The sequence below is a fragment of the Eleginops maclovinus genome, chromosome 10, assembly GCF_036324505.1.
Source record: "Eleginops maclovinus isolate JMC-PN-2008 ecotype Puerto Natales chromosome 10, JC_Emac_rtc_rv5, whole genome shotgun sequence".
Lineage (NCBI taxonomy): Eukaryota > Metazoa > Chordata > Actinopteri > Perciformes > Eleginopidae > Eleginops > Eleginops maclovinus.
This window is the reverse complement of record NC_086358.1, coordinates 14,920,380-14,943,776: the sequence shown is the minus strand read 5'-3', so window position 1 is coordinate 14,943,776 and position 23,397 is coordinate 14,920,380. Positions and strand designations below refer to the sequence as shown.

At 39.4% G+C, this 23,397-nt stretch overlaps 1 protein-coding gene across 1 annotated transcript; it reads left to right on the top strand.

Annotated features, from left to right (window-relative positions):
- Positions 1–11,062: 11,062 nt before the first annotated feature.
- Positions 11,063–17,323, top strand: LOC134871203 (ORM1-like protein 3). The gene is made up of 4 exons (XM_063893859.1): positions 11,063–11,350; positions 12,196–12,453; positions 12,989–13,140; positions 14,928–17,323. The coding sequence occupies exons 2-4, from the start codon at positions 12,280–12,282 to the stop codon at positions 15,061–15,063; spliced, it is 462 nt and encodes a 153-aa protein (XP_063749929.1). The 5' UTR covers positions 11,063–11,350; positions 12,196–12,279; the 3' UTR covers positions 15,064–17,323.
- Positions 17,324–23,397: the final 6,074 nt, after the last annotated feature.

Sequence of the window (23,397 nt, the reverse complement as noted above, 5' to 3'; positions counted from 1 at the left end):
AAACGGATGTCTGAGCTCAATGCTTCAATGTCAAATACAGACCACTCCTTTAATTCATCCTCTGGAAAACGAGCATCCATGTGATCACAGAGCTTACGAATGAAAAGAGTAATCTCACCAGTATTTCTGCCATCAGCTGATGAGGTCCCCATTGCCTCTTTGACATGGTCACTCCACTGTACAGCGTTCTCGTTCAAGTATTGGGAACGCAACTTCTCAATCTTCGCTCTAGCAAAGCAGTGTCCTTCCATCACAGTCAGGTTGTCTTTGTAAAGTGAGGCAGAGTTGTGCTAGCTCACCCAAAACATCTCCCAAAGCAGTGAGAGTAACCTTGAACTTTGAATCACTCAGCTTTTTGTAGCAGTACTTGGCCACTGGATCTCTGTTGTCGGTGAATTCTCTTCTGCAGAATTCTGTAAGCACAGTGTAGTTCCTCAGAACAGCATTGACAGCTTGGTGCCGCGACAGCCATCGCACTTCGTTCAGAGGCCTGAATGACAGTGTAACTTCATCAAGAATCTTTGCTAGGTCCTCCATTTTGCCCCTCTTCACAGTGGACCGAGAGAAAGTGGAATACACAGTTCTAAGAAGAGTTTCCACATCTCGCATCAAAGGTACATTTTTCCAGGCATCATCAATGCCCAAGTCCTCTCTATGGGCCACACAATGTTGTTCAGTTAGGTGTGGTATTTGGCGCTTCAACAAAGCCGCAACTCCGTTGTGTTTTCCTAGCATAACTGAGGCACCATCGGAGGTCAGCATCACCATTCTCTGCATGTCCAGTCCATGTTTGGAGTAAAACTGAGTTATTGCCTCCACAATATCACGAGCAGTGCATCCTGTCAGCTGGATGATGCCACCAAACAGTTTTATAGTTAACATAATTTTCCTCCCTGTATTTAATATATATGACCAGCATTTTGTGTACTGATATGTCTGTGCTCTCATCTACTATCAGGGTATGCCAGGGTGCATTTTTAACACTGCACATAGCTGAGTGTTATTCTGCACTATCTCATTGATTGAGTTCACAAATTCAAAGGCATAGTTTTTGCTTCGCCAGCTTTCTGGTATACTCACATACTTTGCCATGTGATTGTGGATTTGTTGAACTGACAGCATTGATGCATTCATTTTGATGGCAAGTAAAATATTGTCAATGAGAATTTTAACTTGCTCGCGGTCAGATTTTGTTTTGTGTGACAGCTCGTTCCTTGTCTCTCGGTCTTTTGCGCTCTCCTGCAATAACGTACCAATCCCCTGTCCCATCTTGAGTCTTCGTACAATTCCAATAGCTTTCAAATGACTTTTCTGCTGAATGTGTCGCTTGAGGTAGTCCAACTTCCATTCAGTCCACATTTTTCCCGCTGAAAGCTCACTTGGTACTTTGGCTTCGCTGCATGTTTTGCAGATTAGACCTTTCTCACTCGAAAAATTAAAAATCTCACCCAGTTTCACCGCTTGTTCCTCTATTTGCACATACTCGGAGAGCCATTCCATCCTAAAAGAACCGCATTTCTTCTTAACTTTGGCTTGGTGAGAGGATGTATCGCTGGCGCTGCCCGCTCGTTTCGCCATGATGTTGCGTTCCGTCTCTTAACTCCGCCGCACTGTTAGCTAGCTAACTTGCACGGCACGTATGGGCAGGGCACATATGCGAGCACTATCGATGCTATGATTGGCTGGATAGCGTAAGTAAACAGTATCGTATCATTGGCTGAACACCTGTCACTCACTGCGTTACATTGAAAAATGGTACAGAAAAACACATTATTGGTCTAATTAATTAGATTAGATTAGGTTTAATATTAGATATTAATTAATATGTTTGTGGTGAGTTTTATTTTATGCGCTGCATAGATTTTCTTTGCGCTGAGAATGTACGAGCAGTGCGCGATTGCGCAGGCGCGCAGTTTAGAGCGAACATTGGACAAGGCCAGTCTCTCCATACACATGATAGCAGAGTTGTGGACTCGAGTCACATGACTTGGACTCGAGTCATGAATTGAGACTGACTTGACAAAATCTAAAAGGACTTGCACTTGACTTGGACTTTAACCATCAGTGACTCGCATTTGGACTTGGACTTGCCCCTTTTGACTCGAAAAGACTTGCTGCTTTCCCCAAACCCAAAGATTAAAAAGTATCTTGACATGGACTGCGCTAACCCTCTTTGCACCTGTGTGCATCTGTGTTTCACTACAAACAGTGTGTGTGTGTGTGTGTGTGTGTGTGTGTGTGTGTGTGTGTGTGTGTGTGTGTGTGTGTGTGTGTGTGTGTGAGTGAGTGAGTGAGTGAGTGAGTGAGTGAGTGAGTGAGTGAGTGAGTGAGTGAGTGAGTGAGTGAGTGAGTGAGTGAGTGAGTGAGTGAGTGAGTGAGTGAGTGAGTGAGTGAGTGAGTGAGTGAGTGAGTGAGTGAGTGTAGGTAGATCCATGTAAATAATTTGACAATTGTCTTTTTTGTAATTCTTGAGAACATATCTGAGAGTGTCTGTCTGGGAAGCTGACCAGATAAGTCTAAATAGAACAGACATGTACTAACATTGCAATACCCATGTCACATAATACACTTTAGGAAAAACAAAAGAATGTTGGGGCTGTTAATGATGCAGAATTGGCAGGTATAACAGACAGATGCTGGTTACTTAGCTGTTAGTTTACAGCAGCTGTATTCTTCGGTTGTGATGATTTCTAGCAAATCGATCAACAAACTCATCTAAATTTAAAGACGCTGCCCTCCTGTGTTCTATGCTCAACACCCCTAGATCACTCAGCCTATCCTCTCCCATTGTAGTTCTCAGGTGTGTTTTGACAAGCTTCAAGCAGGAAAAACTGCGTTCACAAGCAGCTGTGCTGACAGGTATTGCCAATGCAATTTTACAAAGCCTGGAGAAAACATCAAAGACATCCTGGTATGGTTCAATAAAAGCTGCCAGCTCTACAATTGTAGGTGGTCTCTGCATCCCTTGCTTTATCTTACGATCTAAAACTCTTTTAATTTGGTAGAGCTCATGCTCAAGGTCCACAAGGTCACACCCATACAATTTGGCAAATGCAAAAAGGCTATCTTTGTCACAGAAGCTTCTGCTACTTGGATTTAAAGCTTGTATTCCACGCATTATGTCACAATTCTGATTGGAGAATCTGTTCCTGAGCTCAATGAGCATCCGGTCCAATACCAGATTAAAGATTCCTGTCCTGTAATAATCTTTGCCATCGCCTGTTTCTTGTCTGCCCACAGTAGACAGAACATGGTATCCCTGTAGCTTTGAACTTAGTGTTCTCTTACGTTTTGGAGCAGTGTCTACAGAGACATCACATTGCTTTGCAAGCTCCAAAACAGTGTCCCACAAATCACCAAACACCTGCTGCTCACTCCTGTAAGATTCAAAAGTACTAATAAGTGCCTCCACAAGATCCACTGCTTTGGCCAAATCAAGAGAGGAAGACTGGAGCATGTCTGACAGTAATTTTGCATCTCCCAGAAGTTTCTTAAATATGGCAAGAAACACAATGAACTGGAAATCAATCTGAGGCAAAAGGCCTCTGGCACCTACTGACCTCTCGCCACTGTTCTCATCACCCAGTTCCTCAAGAACTTTCACAACTGCTGGCAACCTATCCCACAAATTACGGCAAGCATAATATCTGGAGGCCCACCGTGTGTCACTCAACATTTGCAACTCTCTGGGTGCAAATGTTGTGGTTCATCTAAGATGAACCACAACAGCCTTCAATCTCACAATTCTTGGACAGTCGTGTAGCGCATTACAGCAGGAGTCATCCACAGCAGGAGGCTATCACCAACGCAATACTGTCCGACTTGATTATTGATTGCAACCTTCCCCTGTCTATTGTGGAACACAAGAGTTTTCGGCACTTTCTGACAGTAATTGACAGTAAGTACAGCCCAGTGTGTCGCAGAACGTTGGGGAGAGACGTTCAAGATTAAAAACTCAATTGAGCAACACTGAGCATGTTTCAGTCACTGTGGACATTTGGTCTGGCCGAAAGATGAGGGGATTCCTTGGTGTCACTGTCCACTGAATATAGAAAGAGACAGCTAAAGAGAGGATACAGCTAAATACAAATCTCTTGGCCTGCAATCGCTTCAAAGGCTCACACACAGCTGAACGAATCTGTGACCATTTTGAGTCAATATGCGATGAATACAACATCAAAGATAAATTGGACTACATTATTAGTGACAATGCTGCTAACATGCGAAAGGCATTCACTGTGTGCTTCCCCATCTGGATGACCCTGATCTCTGGTGTGACTTTACCCTGGAAGAACAGCAAACGGTAGATGCTGCTATGGCAAAGAAACAACGCCTGCAGTGTTTTGCGCATACTCTTCAGCTGGTGGTGGGAGACGGTTTAAAAAAAACAAAAGTGGCATGTCCTTCTCTTTCCAAGTTATCAAAACTTAGCTCATTGCTGCACAAAAGCACAACATTCAAAGATGTGTTTTGATAGTGAATTTGGGGAACAGAAAGGCATCTGCTGTAGTCAACACAAGATGGAACTCAACACTGAGGCAAGTAAAGGCAGTTCTCCAGTGTGATCTTCTAAAGCTCTGTGCCATTCTAGAAAAGGCTGGGCATAAGGAGTTGTCATTTACACCACAAGAGTGGAATCTGTTGAAGGAGTTGGTGGACATCTTGAAGCCGTTTGGAGAAGCAACTGATTTGACACAGGGAGAGAAGGTCGTCACAATCAGTGCAGTTGTTCCAACCGTCTTGTCCCTCAATCATCACCTTGAGAAGCTGAAGCCTCAAGTTCGTATCCTGAGCGGCCTGGTCGGAAGTCTCCAGGCATCCCTGAATAAACGATTTCTTGGGATCTTCATTAACGTGAAAATGGCCGGGACTCAAGATGGGATCACTGCCCCCTTTTCAGTCTACCTCAAAGCAGCCGCCTTGGATCCAGCCTTTTCTCTGCTGTGGTTGGAGCACCATGTACTGGTCCATCGTGACATCAAGGCAGAGGTGGCACAACAAGTTAAAGGTAAATATTATTGACTTCAATGCAACTTTTTTTCTCGTAGTCTGATCTTATTGACAGCATCAATAATTGCATTTTTCAGTCTAACACTATCACCAACACCAATGGTAATAAGGGCTCTTTTGTTTCTGCTGTTGTTAAATGTTTTCCAGAATTGATCCTGCAAGATGCTGCAGAGACTGAGCAACCTGTGCCTCTGGTTCATGAAGAAGAGCAAGAGGACCTCGGACAAGGAGAAGGGCTGTTTGCTGCATACCATAAGAGGCAGAAGAAGGATGTTGGGACCACTCCAGCACTACAGCTAAGTCACTACTTAGACACAGCCGAAGGACAGAACGCCCTTTTGTTCTGGGCACTGAACATGAAGTCTCTTCCTTCACTCTTCCGAGTGGCCACCAGAGTCTTGGCAGTGCCTGCCTCTAGTGCTCCAGTGGAGCGAGTTTTCAGCCATGGTGGCATCATACTACGTCCCCTTCGTAAACAAATGACTGACAGACTTTTGGCCGATTTGATCTTTCGCAAATGCAATGCAGCATAGGGCCCTGACATAGAAAAGCACAACTCTGTTCATTGTCATGTTCATGACACTTCACATCTAGTCCCCTTCCACACACACACACATATATATACACTCACATATACACACACACTTTTTTGGAGTGGGGATATCTTGTATAAAGTGGTGACATGTTTGAAAAGGTTAAGGTTACACTTAGGTTTTGAAATGAGTTAAGAAGACTGAAAATATTTTTTTATAAAGTGGTAACACATTTGGAAAAGTTACATTCAACTGTTTTTGTGATCCTCCAAATACCTGTTTGAGAGTGAAGACATGTTTTTTAGTTCAAGGCTAGATTTAAGTTTTAAGGTGAAGAGTGTTTTGCAAAAATGAGGATCTTTTGAGACAGTTATAGTGCAATAAGCAATGAAATACAATGTCAGCACTTTCTGTGGAAATTACATTTGCCTTTGTTTATTTCAAATGTGTGTGAACAATGTTCTTGTTTGATAAATATATACAGAAATTAAAAGCATACATGATTTGTGTAAATATTATTTCTCCGTTTTTAAAAGGACTCGAAAGGACTTGAAACTCAAACGGTAGGACTTGGGACTTGACTTGAGACTTGTCGGTATTGACTTGGGACTTGACTCGGGACTTGCTTATCTTGACTCGGGACTTGACTCGTGACTTGAAAGCAAAGACTTGAGACTAACTTGTGACTTGCAAAACAATGACTTGGTCCCACCTCTGCATGATAGCATGCTGACTTTTCCAACAAGTGAAACGGTTGTTCAGTATTTGGTCACATCAAGTTTTTTTCATGGTAATTTGATTAATTAACACTTAGAATAGAAACAATTGGCAATGTTGTCAGTTATATCGGTGATTTTTAAGGGGTTTTGGAGAGCGTCAATGGTAAAATGCATTGAATTCAACAAGGGTGAAAAAAGACAATAAATCTAACATCAAACCCTAAAAACCTCTTCTAAGTTTGGACAGTAGGGCTTAGTGAGAGGTCCAGAAGCAAAAAGTCTCAGGTGTATGGGTTTTTTTTCAGAGAAATCGTCGAGTGAGAGCGGAAATGTTGAGTTTCTGAACGTCAGCAAGTTTGTGTTCCTCAAGTCTCGCTCACAGCTCTCGTGAGGCCAGGTCAGCCTAAATTGTTCTTAGATTTAATTTAAGATTAATATAATATAAATATCTAGCATCACATTAAAAAAAAACAATAACAAAACCCTTACTCTCCTCGACCATGTAAAATAATATATAAATGCATGAATGAATATCAATAACCTAAATCCTTTAGTGTCCATGACAGCATCTGGGCCTCCTGTAATCAGGGCCGGTCCTGCGCTATTCTGGGCCTGGGAGCAACATCTTGCGCGCACCCCATATAGTTTCCTCTAATGATGCCGTTCGAGAAACACAATGGCCAATTTGGAAAGTAGGTGAAACAAAATAACACCGTCTTATCTGCTGTATGTTAGTGCATTTGGTCTTTCTTCATGCATATGTGTACTACATACATTAGATCTACACGGTGAACATCTTTCCTGAAAAACATCAACGTATATTTTCTCTACAGCTATTTTTAGTCCTTGAAATCGTTATAATGTTTGGGGTTTGTATGGACTGTAGAAAGTACGGGAAATAATAATATAACATGATAAATGGCATGGTGTATATTAAGGAAGTGAAGGCACTTATTGTGTAATATCGCCACCCTTTGGCGTCATTGCGTTATTACTACTGTTTTTTTTTTCTGCACTGCACTTAGAGTAACAGTTTAGTAAACTTTAATAACAGTTGTTGATGGTGTGCTGGAGCTGATAAAAAAAACATTTGAACATCACTGGAGTTTAATTAGGGATCAAACAGGTTAACAGGTAACACGTTAAACTCAAGTGCATCAAGAGTATCATATTTTAGTTTTATAAAATATACCATCTAGTTAAGACTTATGTTGTTTTCTGCTCTTACAGTGATACACATTGACCCTAGAATATGTTGGGTATTACAGAAAAACGAGGGGTTAACAAATGTGTTTAGTGTGTGTAGTATACTACACTTTAAAATGTAGCTATCATTCATGTTTTTAATTTGTCCTTTTGTCCTAATTTTCAATTAGTTTAAAGAATTAAGATCGGAAATAATTTCCTATTACATTTTTGTTTTAGGTTTACTTAGAAAAGTATTATTATGTACAGTGGGGCAAAAAAGTATTTAGTCAGCCACCAATTGTGCAAGTTCTCCCATTTAAAAAGATGAGAGAGGCCTGTAATTTTTATCATAGGTACACTTCAACTATGAGAGACAAAATGAGAAAACAAAATCCAGGAAATCACATTATAGGATTTTTAAAGAATTAATTGGTAAATTCCTCGGTAAAATAAGTATTTGGTCACCTACAAACAAGCAAGATTTCTGGCTCTCACAGACCTGTAACTTCTTCTTTAAGAGGCTCCTCTGTCCTCCACTCGTTACCTGTATTAATGGCACCTTTTTGAACTCGTTATCAGTATAAAAGACACCTGTCCACAACCTCAAACAGTCATACTCCAAACTCCACTATGGCCAAGACCAAAGAGCTATCAAAGGAGACCAGAGACTAAATTGTAGACCTGCACCAGGCTGGGAAAACTGAATCTGCAATAGGTAAGCAGCTTGGTGTGAAGAAATCAACTGTGGGAGCAATTATTAGAAAATGGAAGACATACAAGACCACTGCTAATCTCCCTCGATCTGGGGCTCCACGCAAGATCTCACCCCGTGGGGTCAAAATGATCACAAGAACGGTGAGCAAAAATCCCAGAACCACACGGGGGGACCTAGTGAATGACCTGCAGAGAGCTGGGACCAAAGTAACAGAGGCTACCATCAGTAACACACTACGCCGCCAGGGACTTAAATCCTGCAGTTCCAGACGTGTCCCCCTGCTTAAGCCAGTACATGTCCAGGCACGTCTGAAATTTGCTAGAGGGCATTTGGATGATCCAGAAGAGGATTAGGAGAATGTCATATGGTCAGATGAAACCAAAATAGAACTTTTTGGTAAAAACTCAACTCGTCGTGTTTGGAGGAGAAAGAATGCAGAGTTGCATCCAAAGAACACCATACCTACTGTGAAGCATGGGGGTGGAAACATCATGCTTTGGGGCTGTTTTTCTGCAAAGGGACCAGGACGACTGATCCGTGTAAAGGAAAGAATGAATGGGGCCATGTATCGTGAGATTTTGAGTGAAAACCTCCTTCCATCAGCAAGGGCACTGAAGATGAAGCGTGGCTGGGTCTTTCAGCATGACAATGATCCCAAACACACCGCCAGGGCAACGAAGGAGTGGCTTCGTAAGAAGCATTTCAAGGTCCTGGAGTGGCCTAGCCAGTCTCCAGATCTCAACCCCATAGAAAATCTTTGGAGGGAGTTGAAAGTCTGTGTTGCCCAGCGACAGCCCCAAAACATCACTGCTTTAGAGGAGATCTGCATGGAGGAATGGGCCAAAATACCAGCAACAGTGTGTGAAAACCTTGTGAAGACTTACAGAAAACGTTTGACCTCTGTCATTGCCAACAAAGGGTATATAACAAAGTATTGAGATGAACTTTTGTTATTGACCAAATACTTATTTTCCACAATCATTTGAAAATAAATTCTTTAAAAATCCTACAATGTGATTTCCTGGATTTGTTTTTCTCATTCTGTCTCTCATAGTTGAAGTGTACCTATGATAAAAATTACAGGCCTCTCTCATCTTTTTAAATGGGAGAACTTGCACAATTGGTTTTGACTAAATACTTTTTTGCCCCACTGTATGTTAACAGTGTGCTGAAAGCAGTGGAAAGACAGAACAGAATGCACTTTGGTATCCATTATTTCTCGTAAAAGAAACATCGTTATCGCAACTTTTCAGACTGAAAAAATGTATTCTGTATATTATTTGAAAATCCTTTTAATTGTCTCTCAATGATGAATATACTCAGGTGACGTCTTCTTTATGTCTCATCTGTAGGCGTTATCAAGGTTTTGCCATTGTTCCTGTGCCAGAGATGATCTCACAGCACTGTCATCCATGGTTTGCATTTGAACAAAGCTCTAGGTTTACATAGCTATTACAGCTATAGCACCCAAGGCTATGAGCATAAGAGAAAGTCCAAACCTGTTTCATGCCACTCATCACAGAGGTATCCGTAAAAACAGTGGGTGTCAGGTAACATCGCATGCAGGTAGAGCATAGCTGACCCCTTTGGCCTTGGGCTACTGTGAGCCTAAATTAGTATCACAGCTTATCTTAAGATCTATTACATGACAATGTTGGTCTTTGATATCAGGACCAGAAAACATGCCCGTCAGTCTTACTTCATTGCCTCCAGCAAGGTCTCCTCTCACCTAGGGTACCTTAGTAGTCAAGGGCCTCCTTTTGTACTTTGCTATCAAGAGCTAACCGATGTCTGAACTGGTGGCTGTTTTAATTAAACAGAATTGTACTTAAAAAGTGAATTTAATTTAGATCTGAATGACTTACCTTGATTGGGATAAAGAGTTGTATGGTTGTTCAGTCAGACGTTTCAACATGTATTTCGTGGATTGCCGTGAAATTTAGTACAGACATTCTTGTCTCCTTCAGGATGACATCTATTTTCCTCTAGCAATGATATTAAACATGATTTTGGGTATGTACATCCCAAACAAAAAAGTCTAACAAAAGATCCACAAACTTTATCGAAAGCCCCTGGCAAGTTTATTCATTTACCCAATACTTTAGCGTGTGACCATATACATGTGCGACAAGAGTTGAATGAGTGGGTGTGTATTCCATTGTGGTTTTGGTGGAGGTCATAGTGAAAAAAGTCCATGCTAATTTTTAGGCATTATCATTGTGTACTCTTTTGCAGAAATTCATGTATGATATTCGATATTATTTTATTCAAGGCACAATTAATTGAATTATAGGCAACACAAGGCAGAGTTCATTATCATTAAACCACAATACATTACAAATATTCTGTAGATATACATTAAAATACACAATACACTCACACACACCAATACATCTAAGTGACAATATACAGTGTAATTTTCGAAAAGTGTACACATTTTTATATATCAAATTATAAATTAAATCAAATACATGTTTTATTATTATTATTATTAGAGTTCATAGGCTGTTAAAAAGAGTTTAACTAAAAAGAAAACTAAAATAAGCTAACATACATCACATATAAAAAGAATGTTTTAAAAAAGTAAAGTTATTGTTTGTTTTTTAAAGGATTTTTTCACAAAACGAAACCATAATTTTGTGCATTTTTAAAAGGACGATTGTACAGCTTGTATTTTTTTTTCTTTATCAATTCCCAAGTGTCATTCATGCCCGTTTCTTCTGACTCCTCCTCCGATGTGACGTTCAAAGGAGGCGTGTACCACGTTTCTTTTAAAAACGCATTAAATCCAGATAGGCCAGCTTTGGCCACGTGATGTACAAAAACCAATCACTGCAGAATGCGAAGAGTAAAAAAACTCGCCCGAAATATGGGGCGGTGAAAGCGAATAGCGGTGACGTTACATGGTGAACTGTGCTGTGTTGTCACCAGCTGTTGTCTGGAAGACGAAGAGAAAAAGTGGATGTGTGTCTCCATTGATAGTGATCCTCCACGAGCACACCCACAGCGCTAAGCAGCACGTTTGAAGCCGAAAGATGGTCACCGGATGACTGATGAAAGCACTGGAGCCTCGCCGGTCCCCCGGTGATAGAACCAGTTACATAACTGAAGGCATCGATAAGACAAAAACTGTGATAACGGACTAGTGCCAGTACAGGTCGGAGTTGAAGCCATTTTTCTCTGCTGTAAGTGTAATGATTTACCCACCTATAGTTGAAATTAATAAGAATATTTGAATCCCAGTACTGTTATCTAGTCCACGTGTAGATTTGTGTAGCCACGTTATGGATAATTGTGTAGACCGTTAGATTGTAGGCAACTCGCAAGGCAGCATGCTGGATTGACCAACGCTTGCTACATTGTTTACTTTTGTCAATCAGTTGCTGTTGAACAGGCAGATACTGACTCCGTCAGCAGTTTTTCTTCCTTTTTTAGCCCACTCTTATCTCATTTTAGCCTTATTTGCGCTTTATGTCATCTATTTATATGCACAAACAATTCTGTCTTTTGATTGGCTGGCATGTGCCCGCTAAAATCTTCATATTGTGTTTTATTGCTTATATTTAATTAATCTGCTTTGGGGATTCAATAAAAGAACATATACCATGATGGACTGGGCCACATTGTTACAAATCAAAATAAGTTAACTTTAATAACTTACCCTGATGCTTAACGATATGCACAATTTTATAGTAAACTATTAAATTGATGTAAAGTCCTTTTTGAATACATTTATGTATACCCCAGGAGGAATAGCTATTGTTATAAGCTAGATAGATAGTTAGAGGGGGAAGTTCTCTAAAGCCTTCAGAGTTTTGAATAAATAACAAATTAAATGTTACATAATTGTATGTATTTCTTGCTGAGCCCTATATGAAAGTGTGTATTTTAACTGAAAAACTTGGAGCAAGTAGGTCATAAATGCTGACAGTGCTATGCAATCACACTTAAGATAAATTGCCATAAATCTTAATAGCCTTGAAGATAATGAATTGAATAAAGAGGACTCTTCTCTCTGTTTATCTTACAGTAGACAGATAGGCACGCCAGCTTGGGTCAAACTAAGACTGCTTGTACAGCTGGTAGAGAGCTCTGAAGTGACACAGACGCCATCATGAATGTGGGCACGGCGCACAGCGAGGTGAACCCCAACACCCGAGTGATGAACAGCAGAGGAATGTGGCTATCTTACATCCTGGGCATCGGCCTCCTGCACGTCATCCTGCTCAGCATTCCCTTCGCCAGTGTGCCTGTGGTCTGGACCCTCACCAACCTCATTCACAATCTGGTGAGTGGTTAAAGTTTCCTACAACATCTGTCGAATGAGTCAGGTCAGAGGAGGACACAGACAGTGAAGCCTGGTGAAAGCCTTGGGGAGTATTGAGTCAGAGGGTTACAAATCTCTGCACTAAGGTATCTAGGGAGAAAGAAAGGTTCTATTTGCTGTGTCACTTCACTTAGTCATGTTCTTTGTTAATAATGGGTGCCAGGAATGTTATAACCAGCATTTAATTATAACAGCTAAGGTATTACTCAGTCTTCCTTCATACATTTTGATGACCTAAGACTCCTTTTGCCTTTTAAAGAGTACAATTTTAACTACAATTTGATCTTTGAGCACCAAAGCCACATGCCACCTAGTTCCAACGAGGCACTACAGGTAAGAGGAAACATGTAATTTAGGATTTTGGGGAGAACCCACTTGTTGCTCCCCGACTTCCTGATGGCTTTGAGGTAAACTAATCAATACTATTAAAACAATGTACCATCCACAAGTATTACATTTATATGTTATTCATATGTATTTGCCTTTTCTGTCGCAGTGCATGTACCTGCTACTCCACACGGTCAAAGGGACGCCGTTTATGACCCCGGATCAGGGCAAGGCTCGCCTCCTCACATACTGGGAGCAGATGGACTATGGGGTGCAGTTCACTGCATCACGCAAGTTCCTCACCATCACACCTATTGTCCTGTAAGTGGCCACACTGAACCGAATGATAGGCCTTTAGTTGTGTAGGGCACAGTTGATCATAGTGATGGATCTGATTATAGCAGGATTATACCTTTTTTTCTAAGAACCAAAGCTTGGCATTGGTGAGGTGTCAACAGAAGAAGAGAGTGTAGATAGCAAAGCTAGAATAACTTGATCCCTCACTGGATTCCCATCCAACAGCACCAGTTGTTTTTGTGGATCTCTAGGGAAGTGGGTAATTTTTCTCCTATGCCCACAGATGCTTTAATCAATGTGATGATACGTATTTACCTGCAACTCAGCGCAAAGACAAATAAGTTGTGCTCTTTTGGGCAGCAGTAGCTAGTCTGTTGGGAAACTGAAGTGGACTTGTTCTTTTAGAGGTGCCAGTTTAAGTACTGGTAAGAGCAACGCATCGGACCCCCACACTGCTCTCAACATGCTTTGCATATATAATAGTCAGTATCATTCAAATCTTCTGTTCATCTTGACAAATTAGTGAAAATGTACCTTTCCTTTCAAATTGTCCTCCCCCTGTACCTCTGTTTTCGAATGTTACTATCCTGCTTCTCTCTTATGCGCACAAATTGTTACGGGTCCTAGTTTTTGCAGCAGTCCTCTTGCTGATTTCATGCTCTCTTCTATCCTTATTAACTGACAGAGTTCAGTTTACAGGAAGCACTCTGGTTCCCTGGGGTTGAATTGCCGGCTCAGCTCGAACATTGTAGTGATGGCAGTTTTTGCAGGTGTTACACTTTTTTTCTCCTAGCTAGCTTCAAAGCCTCTTGTTTTGCAACCAGTGCCAGCAGCAGCAGACATGTGGTCAGGCTCCAGATGGAGAAGAAACACGTCTTGGAAAGTCTCTTGAGCCTTTATTACATGTCCTCACTTGATTAGCTGAGAACAGGATTCCTCAATCTTAGCCGACAGAAAATCCTTAACTAGTGTGTACAGTTCATTCTAAAAAGGTTGTTTACGTTAGATCAGAGTGGTTTCTTATTGACTTGTATCTCACCAGGCACATCTGTGCTTCTTCTGCCAGCATGTAGCCAAAATAAGGTCAGGGTTCAGGCAGGAAGTGCTGGGAACTCACTTTAGAGGCATATCTGAATGTGTGTCTCATCCCATGTCTGTTGATTTTGGTTGTTCTTCATTAAAGATGAGCTTTATAGATTTGTAGATTAGTATTTCACATTTGCATACTGAATTTCAGTGAACTGATGTTGCAATCCTGTTGTTCGGCATGTTGAAACTGTGCTAAAGATTAATGTGTTTGCACTGAGAGCTCCGGGTTAGTAAACATCTGAGTGCGAATATCAGAGGACAAATAAGTGAAAGGGTTTTTGCATACTTAAAGGATAAAGGATTTTCTTTAAACAACCATAATGTATAGACTCATACTAAAATAATCTTAATGATACCTATGACATTTTGTGTTTTGGAGACATTTCTGTGAGTAGATTTTTATAAAAAATATAGAAGCCAAGAGGAACCTTTCAAAATGGTGGGCTGAGTGCCGAATATAGGGATGCAAAACACGGACAATGTTTGTTTCATAATTAGAGTGAATTTGGGGCAGGCGAAACTTTTTGATTACCAACAGCAACCGATAAATCCTTCTTATTGTTGTGATGTTTTGACAGCTTTGATTTTAATCTTTTAATGTTAGTTTTCCTTTAACTAAGATGTTCTTCAGGATTGTCAGCAGACAAAAGCAGACATAAACACTGTATCTGTTTGACCCTTGTAATGATTACTTATTCCTCTCTTATTTGCCTCTGTTTTAGGTACATACTAACCAGCTTCTACACCAAGTACGATCGGGTCCATTTTGTGGTCAACACTGTTTCCTTGCTCACTGTCCTCATCCCCAAGCTTCCCCAGCTGCATGGCGTGAGGATCTTTGGGATTAATAAGTACTGACAAGGCTGAAGAGGACACCTTCTTCCCCTAATGTCTCCGTGGACTGCTGAGAGCACATAGAGTATCAGACCTCGGATTTGGCTGCAGATCCACAAGGATCCGTGTCTCTCTGGCTCCAGACTCTGCTGGGCAGCACTTTAATGAAGCCTAGTGGGGATACTGCCATGGTACCAAACCCCTGGAAAGAGACACAATATACTTTTCAGAGAAGGGAAAGTGTGCTGATTGTTGGCAGCCAATGTTCTTTTGAGGTACACGTTTTTCTTGGACTCTTTGTAGAAAAGAGAGTATTATGATCCTTTTTCTTTGCAGACAATATGTCAGAGGCAAACGACAATGTAGTCGCAACAATTTTATGTGCCATTTCACACCCACAGCGCACTTAGGCTGTAATCAAAACGTTATTTTGTATGTAATGATACACTGCTGTATTTATTCAGCTGCACTCCAACGAGAAGCTTCCTCTTTCTTGAGGTTTCTGGCCTTAGAGGAGAGTAACAATACTTTAATGAAACACTAAGGAGGCGAGACACGGGGAACCACAAGGTTTTATATTTAGCCCCTTGCTGTTCTGGGCAAAGAATGGGTGGTTAGGCAACTCTTATTATTGTCTGACCATTTCCATATTTGGACTCCTCTTGTCCTGGTTTGTGTCACAGTAAGCCTCCCATCTGCAGAGACATCTGGCCTGTGTGCAGAAAGTATGTGCAAGAGCATACTTTTGATCAACATAATTAAAGTCCTGGAATTTAGGTTAAAGGATTATTATACTTATTACAGAGCTATGTGGGGACTCATACTTATAATTACAATTGTTACGACCCATGACTTTAGCATGGGCCTGTGTGACCGCATCTTAGTCTGTAATCCAGACTCAAAGTACACACTGAGTTGCCAGTTTATGAGGTATGCCTGAGCAATCAAATTCAATTAAAATAGCCTTCCAGTAGATAAAGGTGCAGAATGTTGAATGACGGCTCAAAATGTAATCCTTTTTTTTTTTTTTTTTATCAAAGAGATTGCAGTTATACTGAAGTGGGTGTGAAAGGGATTCTGAGTTATGTTACAAAGTTGTTCTTGAGTAAGAATGTCTCAAAGGTAACATTTGACTGATCATTTCAAATGTTTAGGGAACATTTTACTTTAAGTGTTACCATTTGCTGGTGTAATGCATGTGTAGCATCCATGAAACATGTCATCTTGGCAGTTCCATTCTCTAATTAGATTAACGTGAAGTGATGATATTAAATTGTAGGTAAGCTAAGATTTTATTTAGTAATGAATAGCCAAAACTAAATACATTAAGTAAATGTGATATTTCAATGTTAACTCTCCTACAAAGGAAAAACTGATTGTTGTAGAATATACATACATAGCTGAATACGTTCTTTCTTGAATTGAAAATTCATTTTTGAATTATGTTTACAGATTATAGCCCTAATATACGGTGGCCGACAAGTGCAAACGCGCTACAACACTTCCATTTTACGAAACTTTCAAAAATGCAAAAAAGCATTTAGAAAACTTTCACGATGTGCAGCGAGAAGCTCAAAAACCCAGGGACACTAAAAGTGATGCACACAGCGCTTGTTGACGTTTGTGGATTATAGTTATTATTACATTTTGGGCATGTTTCGCCAAATTGGTGACGATGTTCCTTCATTTGCATTTGTTTTGGCACATTTTTGTTTGTTCGTAAACTGCAGCGTGTTTCGCCTAATGGAAGTGTCCTGTCCTGTTGGCCACCCTACAAACAGTGTTAGCAACACATCTGTATCTCAGCAATAGTAAGAGCAGTAGGTAGCACACATATTGATGTAACTGACAGTAGCAGCAGAAGTAATAGAAGAGGTGACTACCCCAGTTTCAAATATTGTGACTCATGTTGTTTAATATGAATTAGAGCTGATTTAGAAACAATTCTACTGTTGTTTTATGTTTCAAATTGATGTAAGGAATCGGCATAATTTAGAATTGAGGCTTTGATCCAACCAGTGACAAATGGGACCAAATAACTAGAGTTGTAAACACTATTATATCTGCTGCAGCTTTCAGCATCATGATGTCTAGAAATGTTCACCATAAAGGGCTTTGCTTTAACGATATGCTATCATATGTTTCACTGTTAAAAAAAAAAAGAAGGTTAGATTGAATGTTAAATGCGAAACAGTGGCTTTGGTTTGTATCAGTGTTTTTGAAGGAAATGTCAATGTGATCCTCTGAAAGAGTGTTTGACCCCAAATACAGTATTTTTAAAACATCTTAAAATTCTTTATTGCTGCATTTGTATTGTTGTTGTGCCTGAGGTTGTATTTAAAGGAAATGGACAAGAAAGGCTAGATTTATTAATATGTCTACCAGGAAGGTTTGGTTTTATGTTCCGTTTGTTTGACAGCAGGATTATGGGAGATACTACCGGCCCGATTTTCTAAAATCTTGTTGGAAGAGTTTAGCAGGGGCCAAGCAAGAACCCATGACATGTTGGAGCTGATTCGAATCACAGGTGCAGATAACTATTGTTGCAACGCACTTGGCAGAATACCCTTCTAGGTTAGACATATACACTTTTCTGTTTTGTTGGTTAATAGTTGGTGAAAGCCTGTTGAGGACTTTGAAACCTGTAGGGTCCTCCTGCTTTAAAACAATATATATATTAGTACAAATCTTGAAGGTTCAGGATGAAATTGAAACACAGATTTAAAGATCTGATGGAGTGCTGGTAATCATAACTCCCAGGCTCAGAACATGGAAACCTTGACTTTAAGCATTTGTTTCTAAAAGTATGGTCCTTTTTTTTTTTACATTGCATCCCAGAATTTAAGGTTTTATTAGGCAGACTTTTAGTAATCTTCATAATGAAAGTAAGATCTTGTTTTTCAATTTGTCAAACAGTAATCATGTATTGAAAAATGTGCTTTTAGAAAACAAAACAAGGCTTTCGATTTTCTTTAGTTTTTAGTGTGCACAATGCTGACAGCCTTTCAATACTTCAGTACACCAGGATGATAATGTGACAAACCCTAAAAAAGCTTAAACATTGCTGCTTTATACTCCCTGCCAATTCTAGCTGGTAGCAACTTCAAATCTAAAATGTAATCCATGGTCTTTATTTGGACATTGCAAGCTGAGCCTCTCTCTGTTACACAACACCGGAGGCTTGTTAAACATTGATTAAGTGAAAGTAATGATGAGTGAACATAACAGGGTATCATGTTGGATCTCTGAATCGCATAGATCTGGCACCCTGACGTTTGTGCTATTTTATGTGATAGGGAAAATGAAGGTTGGAGGTGTAACTTCTTTTCTATTTCATAATTAACTGTCATAGGACTTTTGACCGGTCTTTTTTGATTTCTTTAAATATTTCTATGGAAAAACCCTAATAATAAGAGTAGGAAGATAAACAGAGACCATCAGTATGCAGTCTAATGAAGGACATTATTGGAAGACGTTTATTTTTTACATATTGTCAAAATGTAATATTATCTTTTGCTGGTATTGCAGTTTTGCAACATCACATCCTGAAATACAAATTTAAGTTAATCATTGTTTGTCATTTTGTGTTCAGCACTCCAGTTAGTGTTTTTTTAAGATCATGTTGGACGTTATGTTAGGAGAGCCTTGTTTTTCAGAAATCGTAATTGTTCTTTTTGTTTGGTAGTTGTTCATACAAGGAACTTTCTTTGGTGTATTTGTGCTAACATAAACATAAGAAGAGTGAAAATAACTTCAAATAAAAGTAAGTAATGCAAAAAGGAAAACATAAAATAATAGAAGGACATATACAGTGGGGCAAAAAAGTATTTAGTCAGCCATCAATTGTGCAAGTTCTCCCATTTAAAAAGATGAGAGAGGCCTGTAATTTTCATCATAGGTATACATCAACTATGAGAGACAGAATGAGAAAAAAAAATCCAGAAAATCACATTGTAGGATTTTTAATGAATTTATTTTCAAATGATTGTGGAAAATAAGTATTTGGTCAATAACAAAAGTTCATCTCAATACTTTGTTATATACCCTTTGTTGGCAATGACAGAGGTCAAACGTTTTCTGTAAGTCTTCACCAGGTTTTCACACACTGTTGCTGGTATTTTGGCCCATTCCTCCATGCAGATCTCCTCTAAAGCAGTGATGTTATGGGGCTGTCGCTGGGCAACACGGACTTTCAACTCCCTCCAAAGATTTTCTATGGGGTTGAGATCTGGAGACTGGCTAGGCCACTCCAGGACCTTGAAATGCTTCTTACGAAGCCACTCCTTCGTTGCCCTGGCGGTGTGTTTGGGATCATGGTCATGCTGAAAGACCCAGCCACGCTTCATCTTCAGTGCCCTTGCTGATGGAAGGAGGTTTTCACTCAAAATCTCACGATACATGGCCCCATTCATTCTTTCCTTTACACGGATCAGTCGTCCTGGTCCCTTTGCAGAAAAACAGCCCCAAAGCATGATGTTTCCACCCCCATGCTTCACAGTAGGTATGGTGTTCTTTGGATGCAACTCTGCATTCTTTCTCCTCCAAACACGACGAGTTGAGTTTTTACCAAAAACTTCTATTTTGGTTTCATCTGACCATATGACATTCTCCCAATCCTCTTCTGGATCATCCAAATGCCCTCTAGCAAACTTCAGACGGGCCTGGACATGTACTGGCTTAAGCAGGGGGACACGTGTGGAACTGCAGGATTGAAGTCCCTGGCGGCGTAGTGTGTTACTGATGGTAGCCTCTGTTACTTTGGTCCCAGCTCTCTGCAGGTCATTCACTAGGTCCCCCCGTGTGGTTCTGGGATTTTTGCTCACCGTTCTTGTGATCATTTTGACCCCACGGGGTGAGATCTTGCGTGGAGCCCCAGATGGAGGGAGATTAGCAGTGGTCTTGTATGTCTTCCATTTTCTAATAATTACTCCCACAGTTGATTTCTTCACACCAAGCTGCTTACCTATTGCAGATTCAGTTTTCCCAGCCTGGTGCAGGTCTACAATTTTGTCTCTGGTCTCCTTTGACAGCTCTTTGGTCTTGGCCATAGTGGAGTTTGGAGTATGACTGTTTGAGGTTGTGGACAGGTGTCTTTTATACTGATAACGAGTTCAAAAAGGTGCCATTAATACAGGTAACGGGTGGAGGACAGAGGAGCCTCTTAAAGAAGAAGTTACAGGTCTGTGAGAGCCAGAAATCTTGCTTGTTTGTAGGTGACCAAATACTTATTTTACCGAGGAATTTACCAATTAATTCATTAAAAATCCTACAATGTGATTTCCTGGATTTTTTTTCTCATTCTGTCTCTCATAGTTGAAGTGTACCTATGATAAAAATTACAGGCCTCTCTCATCTTTTTAAATGGGAGAACTTGCACAATTGGTGGCTGACTAAATACTTTTTTGCCCCACTGTATGTGGACAAGATATTCAATTAAATGTGAATTTGTTGGGTGGTTATGATGTGCAGAAATTATAGAAATTGGCAAGGAACGAGCAATAGCTAAAAATATGAAACATGAAAACAGTTTGCAAAATACAAAACATTCTTTTGTAACATTTATCCGTCTTAAAGTTGTCAAATCAGAGTCTAGTGGAGTACACGTCTTTTAGTGGAAGTTAAATATATCTTAACAGTACCAAATCATCTGTCGGGATTTGAAGTCTGAAATTGAATTAATGTTTCATTTCCCCCTTGAATTAAATGCAAAGTAACATTGCTTATCTCATTATATTCATTTATATAATGGCTATTCAGAGAACACGGAGGCACTCAGACATGTTTGTGTAATTATCTCTTTTTCTGATTTATATCAAATGTATCTTTATTTAATTAAATGTTGTAATTGAATAGATTTTAAGCCTGATTACCCTTCCCCTCACGATGCATGTGCTCCATCTTGCATTTTCATAATATTGTTGGTCATATGAGCTCTGACAAGCCAAAGCCCTAGGCGAATTTGAATATGCATTTGTGAAAGGGAATTCATTGTCCAATTTACTGAATTAAATACCCTCCCATGTGATGATTTGAGGCATATGGTGCAAAATATAATGTGTGCTTTAAAGTTTTGCGAAAGTTTGAAATATGAGCTTATTATTATTCATATTAAACTTGATAATTATAAAGGGATTTGGAGTTAGTTCACAGAAAAATGTAATTTAAAAATGTGTTTTACTACAAAGTCCAACTGTCTCTCTCCAGCAGAGGGCAGCAAACGTCTGTCATTGAGCTTAATCTGAAGCGACATACAGCTCTTATAAATAGAAACGCCTCAAGAGAGAGATTATTTGTCTTTCCTCTCGTCTTTTTGTCCAGACGTTATCTCCTCTCTGCTCATTTCCTTTTTAATGCATATCCAGAAGAGCAGTCTACTGGGAGTCACTGCAACACTCCTACAAAAACACTAAAAATCAAAACATATAAACCAGGATGTGAGTGCAATAAACTTTAAACATTAAAATAGGTTTAGCACAAGCAGAACGTGTTCAGTTCAGCAATAAAAAAGAAAGACATTAAATAATTTGTTTTTATTGTTGCTTATGATGTTTAATGCTACTTGTCCCTATTTTTTACTTCCCCCACAGATATATTTAATGCAGGGTAATATGCAAGATAAGTGTTGGAGCTAATAGTATATGAGTAGAGAATGGCTGCAAATACATTACATTTATCCGTGGATATATAAGTGTAATATGTGCCCAAACGATAAACATTTACAAATTACATTTAATACATTTTTATGATATATAATATACTGATTACACCATTACGCTCCCACAAGATTTCTATATTCTATATTTTATTTACTGCAGTGCCTCCCAAATCACACTCATTCCCCGTGTTTCCTCTAGCCGGACATTCTGCGTACGCATTAAAACAATAATAAAATAATCATAATATATGATACAGTTTTACACTCACAAGCATCATTTTCAGCATTATATTTTCCTTGTAATACCTGTTAGACAAGTAACAACTTAGATTAAGCATTCTTACAATAATATTAATATTTATAATTTTTGTATTGAAATATATTTCAAGGCCCTTCACATGTTATTGTAAACAGTAATTGTTGCAGGCCAGAGTGTTGTTTGTGTACTTTTATATAGATAAATGATTTAAAAAAGGAACAAATACCTTCTCCACCACTGACCTACAGTACATGTATTTCTACTCTTCGGTAGTTTTACCTGTGTAGTAGTTTAACATTGTTGTATTGGGGTTTTGTTGTTTTTACTTCAGATCATGATTTTATTACTTTTTCTATTGGACATACAGCTGTCTACTGTGTGTGTTAAAACTGTAAGAACAATCAGAGAACCCTCATTTTAGAAACACATTTTGGTAATACTTTCTATGACATGCATGCCATTTAATGTATTATAAACAGTCTTGAAATACTATAATCGGGTTATAGCATTATATAATTAACGTTTTTAACACTCCTAAACATTCATAATCCTTTATGATGAAATGAATTACAGACACATTATAAAGCATATATTTTTGCCAAGGGTTATAGTTGCTGGTAACACTTTCTATTATTATTATTATTATTATTATTATTATTATTATTATTATTATTATTATTATTATTATTATTATTATTATTATTATTATTAAGTACCTATAATGTTATGTGTAATTGTTCGGCATGCAGTATATAATTGAAATGCATTATGAACCGATTATATTCTAATGCAACTATGAGAATATACACTTATCCTTAATAGTTATTCATAATAGAATGCAGTATATTGTTTTATGACCATTGTTATGAAGCATTAAACGTATGCAGTGCGTAGTGCATCTTTAGTTATGGAGTGCTGTAAACAAACTATAATGCATTTGAAGTATTTTACTGCTCTATAGACATGGGCGTCATAGCAGCAATATTTAACTTTTCTTTCATCCATTAAAAGTTTGTGCAGAGCATGGTGCCTCACTACCAACAACATCGTTCAATATGGAAGACACCCCAGCAGGAGAGAAAGCGCCTCCCCCCATCGAGTCCTTAGCAACCACGTGTCAATGCCATCTACTCAGATCAAGCGTTTGAAATATGCATGCCTCGTGTAGTGAGGCTCCCGCAGCGTGATATGTTTTCTGGAAATGAGAGAATACACAACCAACCATACATTCATTCTCTCAGTAACCTGCTGTGACATTGACAAAGCTGACCTAAAAACAACGTGCTTGATCACAAGTGTTGAGTGTGTCATGCAGAAGGGAAGGAAGAAGTGTTACTATACAGAGGCGGTTGACTATAAACTATAAATAGAATCAAACACAAATGGGATCAATTAATTATGAGCTCTTGATGCCCCACAGGGTTCTCAAAGCCAAGGGCAGGAC